Genomic DNA, 6,109 nt, shown 5'->3' on the forward strand with positions numbered 1-6,109 from the left:
CCCCTCCGACTATGAAATCCACTACCTCCTGGTTAGCACGAACAGAGTAGGGCAATGTAGCCCAGCAAGATGTCCCAGAGCAGTACCCCAAAAGACCTGCATCATGAATGAAGGGAACCAAATGAAGCCCGTCAGGCACAGGGCCCTCTTCCCTCACCTGAGGCAGGGGAGTGGGAAGGTGTGGTATCACCAGGAGTCTGTCTTGGATGTGAAGGTGCCCTCCAGTAAGGCCTCTGGGGCATCTACTTGACCTGCAGCACAGCCCACAGACCCTTGCAGAAATAAGTGGCTCACCGGGAGGGAGGAGGAGAGGGATGAGTTATTCCAATGTCACAGGAGGCTGCTGGGAAACTCCCTTGAAGCAGCATCCTTCCTCAAAGTCCCCAGTCTTGGCCACCAGGCTGTTCCAATGCAGCTCAGCAAACAGTCCTAGCAGTGATGATCCTGCAGAGTGGGGGAGGGGGGCACTGCCAGAACTCAGAATCTCTGGCTCTAATCTACTTTCATAAAAGTTATGTTGGAAGGGTTCTTTCTTGCGGGGGTGGGGGGTGGGGTTGGACGAGGGGTTCCTTGAGGTGGGATTACTTCTACTTGTGGATGAAGGGATTTTCCTCCAGGTGGTGGCAGCCCTGGGCTGTGTCCTGGGCCAGCTTGGAGCAGGTCCCACATGGCCAGAGGTGACAGCAGGCCTGCGTTGGGCAGGCAGTACATTAGTCTGTGCAGGTGTGGCATACATGGACAGGGTCTTTAGAAGGGCCTAGGGCCTGGGAGAAGGGTCTTCCCAGATAGGGTCGGCTGTGCCTCAGGAAACGCTGCACGTCCTCCCAGGTGTCAACTCTGGTAGAATTAGGTGAGGGGCATCCTGGAGGCTGAGCCCCACACGGTGCCCAGTGCTTTATTGGCTAACCTTGCTGGGCAGGTGTTACACATACCCCATCACCAGCAAGGAAAGAAACCATGCTTTAGGCTCCACAAAACTGGAGGGGACCACTGTGTCCCTAGACTTGCTACCTCTCAGCCCCAGGGTGAAGAGAGGCTCTTCCTGCAGGCAGTTCTGGGGGCCTCTGGCCCCAGGTGCACCTGATGAGAGTGCCTGAGGAAGTTGGTGCCTCCTGTGGAGAGCAGAGTTCTGGCAAGGTCTGCGAGGAGGACAAGGGCACAGAGCCCCTGAGCTCCTCAGATACTTCGGGAGGGTGGTTGACCCCAGCATCAGCAGTTGTTTCTCCCTCCATGGAACCCTGCTCTCCTATCTCCAGCTGAAAGTCCCACCCACTCTGACCTTGATAGCCACCTACAGGAGGTGGGGGGTCCCCAGGAAGGCCAATCACCAGACCCCCACAGACCTCTCCAAAGGCACCACAGCCCAGGTCTCTGCATGAAGACAGGTTGGGAGTGGGTGGCTGAGCCTGAGGAAGGGTCCTGGAGAGTCTAGTCTCCTTTATCTCCCTCCCCCAACCCCCTCCTTTGCCCAGCTGGCACTATCTGAGAGTCTGAGCTTTCTCTACATCATGGCATGTCCCCAGGTATAAGTCCTGCAGAGGCAGTGTTGAATGGCACAGAGCTGGAGCAAAAGAGAGAAAGGGTATGGGCTCAGGGTTGGGGTGGGAGTCAGTATGAAGCTTCCCCTTAGGTTCTGGCAGACACCCTGAGGTGGAGGCAGCCCTTGCTCCAAAGGAATCATATCCTGGATCCCTACCATCCAAGAATTGAAGGTGACACCTGGCCCTGGACAAGTCATTCTCTCTTTTGGAGGTGCTCTGGCCTCTCTCTCCTCTATCCAAGGTGTTCCGGCCAGCAGCTCTCGGGATCCAGAACTCACCACAGCAGGGGCAGGGTGGGAGGGGGATTCAGAGTGGAGACAGAAGACTAACCTGAGCAGAATGATGTTCTGGGGAAACATCAGAAAGCCCTGGAAGTGGAGGCTGGGACTGGGCTGGGCCAGGCCCCATCTGGCAGCAGTGGGGCTGTCCTGATGGTGAATGTCCGAAGCTCACTCAGTTTGAGCACAGGGCCTGGCAGCCTTGTCCTCCACAGGCCCTGCCACTCCTGTGGTTCACTGAAGGTGGGAGAAGCCACCTTGCTCTGCCTCCTCCTGCTTAGGACACCTCTTCAGATGCCAGTTTAAGGGCCTGTTTTCCCCAGGGCCTCCCCAGTTGCTCCTCTCAAAACCCCCAGAGGAGTTCACCATTGCTCTGCAGGGAGTGGGGCTCTTCAAATCAGCCATGTGAGCTCCTGAGACCCCACACAGCTCAGTGGAGAGGTGGGCAGCCTTGAATCAGCCATATCTGCTGGATGATCCATACCCAGAATCAGGACCACACACACCATAAGGAGGCTCAGTGTAGAAGTCGCCCCCACAGCTACCAATAGAATCAGAGCCTGGAGTGTGGGCAGATGCAAGGAGAAAGACAGACACCTCCAGTGAGACACTCCTCTCTTGTCCCTCTACTCCACGTTTTTACCCATGCCTCAAGATTCATCTCAGGTGTAAACTTTTCATTCATTTTTTTAAAAATCTTTATTGTATTTTTTCGAATTACCATTTAGTCCCCGTATATCCCCCTCCCCGCAGCAATCTCCACACTCTTGTCCATGTCCATGATCAGGTATTAACTTTCCCTTGATGCTTTTCCCTCTTACCCTAGACAAGTACAGCCTCTCCCTCCTGAGAACCCTTCAAACACTTTACCTCCCCCATGGCAACTGTCACTTTGATATATATCTATGTCTAGATATATAGATAGCTAAATAGTGCCCCTCCCACACTCGACCACTAGACTACGTGCTCCCTGAAGGCAGAGCGTGCACTGATGCATCTCTAACCTCCTGTCCACACCTGACACAGTCAGTGCCTGGCACACAGCAAGCAATGTTCACCATACCCTACTGCTCCTCCCAGCCTGAGCCCCCTGGAGTCCAGACCTTGGACAAAGGCAAAACATACGCATGCATGCAGGGGATGTTACCCACAGCTAGCTCCATGCCCTCTGGGAACATGCATTTGGCCAGCTGGAACTCTGCCTGCCATTGGCAGCCTTTCAAAAAGCAATGACTGCAATTGAGATGCAGTCGGATCTGTACTTCTCCATGGTTCTCCTTGACTATGAGTAAAAAAACTAATGTTGCAGGGTGAGGATGGAGCTGTGGGGGACACATACACACTTTTGCCAGCCCTGTGGATAACTCTAGCCCTGGACTTTGAAACAAGGAGCAAAGCCAGGCATTTAAGGGTGGGTGGGAGGTCTTGGGGGACTTCTGTCAGGCCTGCATACTTCCTTTTCTGGAATCTTTTTGCTTAGAAGTATTTGAGAATTTGTAGTAAGGAGATACTTGAAAAGCACCCCAGAATGCCCCAGACAGACAGCCCAGTTCCTAAATATTTCTGTGCTGTGCAAGAAGCAGGTAGTTCACAGTGCAAAGTTCCTGGCTTAGATGGGAGTGGGCTCAGGGATTGAGGAAAAAGGCTAGCCCAGACTGAAAGCTGTGGGGTAGGGGCTAATACTTGCCAGAGGCTGCAGGCAGAGCTCATTGCTGGGGTGTAGAAAGGATACACCATCTTCCATATTAGCTGAGAGCAAGCCCATCTCTAAAGTATCAACCCCTGGAAATAGAAAGTGATGGAGGAGGAAAGAGCACATAGCTGCCTCACTGCTGGGAATGGCTTATGAATAGTGGGGAAGCTGGAGTCTCCCAGCAGAAACCCCGATTCCCAGCATGTGGCCTCCTCTATGCTAGCATCACAACACAGGTGCTGCCGGTTGACAGGTGGGAGCCGGAAGCCAGAGAGAGGTGGAAAGGAGTAAGCAGCTGGAACCTGTAGGCCTGTCTCAGGCGGCTAGGACATCTCCTGTCCGTCTGACTCCTCTGGTCCCATGTCCTCAGCTGTAAATGGGAGAGGCTGTATATAATGGGAAACGATGTATACAAACTACCATATTTTTAGGACTATAAGATGCACCGGACCATAAGATGCACCTAGGTTTTAGAGGAGGAAAATAGGAAAAAAACTTTTTGAAGCAAAAAATGTGGTAAAATATTTAATAACCTGTGACCCCACTCCACCGCCACCCCCCTCCCCCAGCGAGCTAGGCAAGCTACATTCAGACTATAAGACGCAGCCCAATTTCCTCTCAAATTTGAAGGGAAAGTGCATTTTGTAGTCTGAAAAATACAGTATTTATAAACAGTACAGCCCACGCAGACCCCAAGGCTCTCTTTCTTTACACCAGTGGTTTCCAAACTCAAATGTATTAGAATCACCTAGAGGGCTGATTAAAACACAGATTTCTGGTACCCTTCCCTAGAGTTTCTTTTTTTTCTTTTCCTTAAAAACATTTTAAATTTTATTTCTTAACTTTAGAGACAGAGGAAGGGAAGAGAGAAAAGAAAGAGGGGGAGAAGGAGAGAGAGAGAGACATCTATCTGGTGTTCCACTTACTTATGCGTTCATTGGTTCATTCTTGTATGTGCCCTGACCTGGGGATGAACCTGAAACCTTGGCATATGGGACGATGCTCTGACCAACTGAGCTACCCCGCCAGGGTAACACACTAGGGTTTCTGACTCAGTAGGTTGCAGAGAAGGCGAGAGTTTGCATTTTTAGTAATTTCTTGGGTGGTGCTGATGCCACTGGCTTGGGGACCACACTTTGAGATCTACTGGTTTAAACGATCTCTGCCTTTCTTACTGTCTGCTTAGCTTGCTAATTTGGCCACCTGTGACTACTGCATAACAAGGGAACCTGTTGTGATGAAAAGGTCCTGGATTTAAGTGAAAATCTAAGGAGTGCTGTCTGCAGGTGTGACTCGCAACTTATCTAACATTTCCCTCCCTCCCTCCCTCCCTCCCTCCTTCCCTCCCACCTCTTTTTCTAAGAGCTATTACTCTTTCTGCTCTGGCCCATTCATTCTTCTGAGAAACTCGGCCTGTTCTAAGGCTCTACCATCACTTCACCCTGGGGGCTGCCCAGTTGCCCTGGCCAAGGGCGCACCTACCCCCGTAGCCTCCGTCGCTTCCGCCCGCAGTGCAGGCCCCTCCGCCACCCTCGAAGCCGCCGGCTGCAGTCCAGCCAAGCGCAGCCCTGGCCGCTCTCCGCCGCGTCCCCCTCCCGCAGTGAGCAGCCCGCCTGCGGAGAGGAGGTGCAGCTGTCCCCTCCACCCGCGGAGCAGCCGAAGGATGGCTGGCAGCACGCCACCTCTCCCCGCGGCCCCGCGTCCTCTCCGGTCTCAGTGGAGCGGCTCTCCAGTTTCTCGGCGGCGGCCTGAGGTCCCGTCGCCTCAGGTGGGCCCTACAGCCTTCCCAGGCCGCCGCCCCAGCGGGTCAGCGGCGTGCCCTCCAGGCGGCGAGTGAGGACACCGGCGCTGGGCGACTGCTCGCACCCTGGGGCTGGAGTAAGAAAAGGGGCCCCAGCCGGACCCAGGGACTTTGGGACCCCAGGCCCGCGTGTAGAGCGCTTGGGTGTGCCCTCGCGGGAGAAGGTTGGGACCTCGACGCTGAGAGTTGGGGAGCAGCTCCCCGTGGGAAGCTAAAATGTGCCGGAAAGCCATAGGCGGTGCCTGCGCCCTCGCCGTCACCCCTGGCCCAGCGTGGCGACCCCCTCGGTCCCGTCAGTCGCCGCGTGCCCCTCAGGGGCCTGAGACTCTCCGAGGCAGACGGCGGGCTCTCCGCGCCTCTGGGCGCGGCGGGCGGGAGCCTGCAGGGCCCCAGGCACTCCCCTCGCGGCGCCGAAGGCTGAACACCGAGGAGCGCTCCCTCCCATCACGCACCCTCGCCCCGGCGCTGGAGCCGCCCCTTCCCACCCGCTCCGCTGACTCCAGGGCGGGCGTGCTCTCCCCGCCGCCCAACGGGGATGTAAAGCGGCTCCTCTGCACCAGGCGGGAAGACGCCGCGCGCCTGTGACAAGTGGTTCTTGGCGCCTTTCGGCCCGCGACTCGGTAAACTGAGATCCTGTGGACGACCGTGGGTCCTGGGGCCGCCGGCCTGAGGCAGAGCTTGGTGACAGCGGCGGCTCCAAAATTTCTTATCCGAGGGACTTTGAAGCCATATTCCATTTTAAAGAGATGGGAGACTAGGTTTGCACTCCATAAAATTGCATTGTACACTTATTTAG

At 55.1% G+C, this 6,109-nt stretch overlaps 1 protein-coding gene across 1 annotated transcript; it reads right to left on the reverse strand.

Annotated features, from left to right (window-relative positions):
* Positions 1-1,007: 1,007 nt before the first annotated feature.
* On the reverse strand, positions 1,008-5,546 carry LTK (leukocyte receptor tyrosine kinase). The gene is given in 11 exon segments (XM_036017330.1): positions 1,008-1,139; positions 1,280-1,297; positions 1,299-1,390; positions 1,889-1,959; positions 1,961-2,043; positions 2,290-2,379; positions 2,923-3,101; positions 3,503-3,601; positions 4,995-5,074; positions 5,076-5,260; positions 5,379-5,546. Coding segments are annotated over 11 exon segments (1,197 nt in total).
* Positions 5,547-6,109: the final 563 nt, after the last annotated feature.

Source organism: Phyllostomus discolor, chromosome 1 (assembly GCF_004126475.2).
Source record: "Phyllostomus discolor isolate MPI-MPIP mPhyDis1 chromosome 1, mPhyDis1.pri.v3, whole genome shotgun sequence".
NCBI classification, from domain to species: Eukaryota; Metazoa; Chordata; class Mammalia; order Chiroptera; family Phyllostomidae; genus Phyllostomus; species Phyllostomus discolor.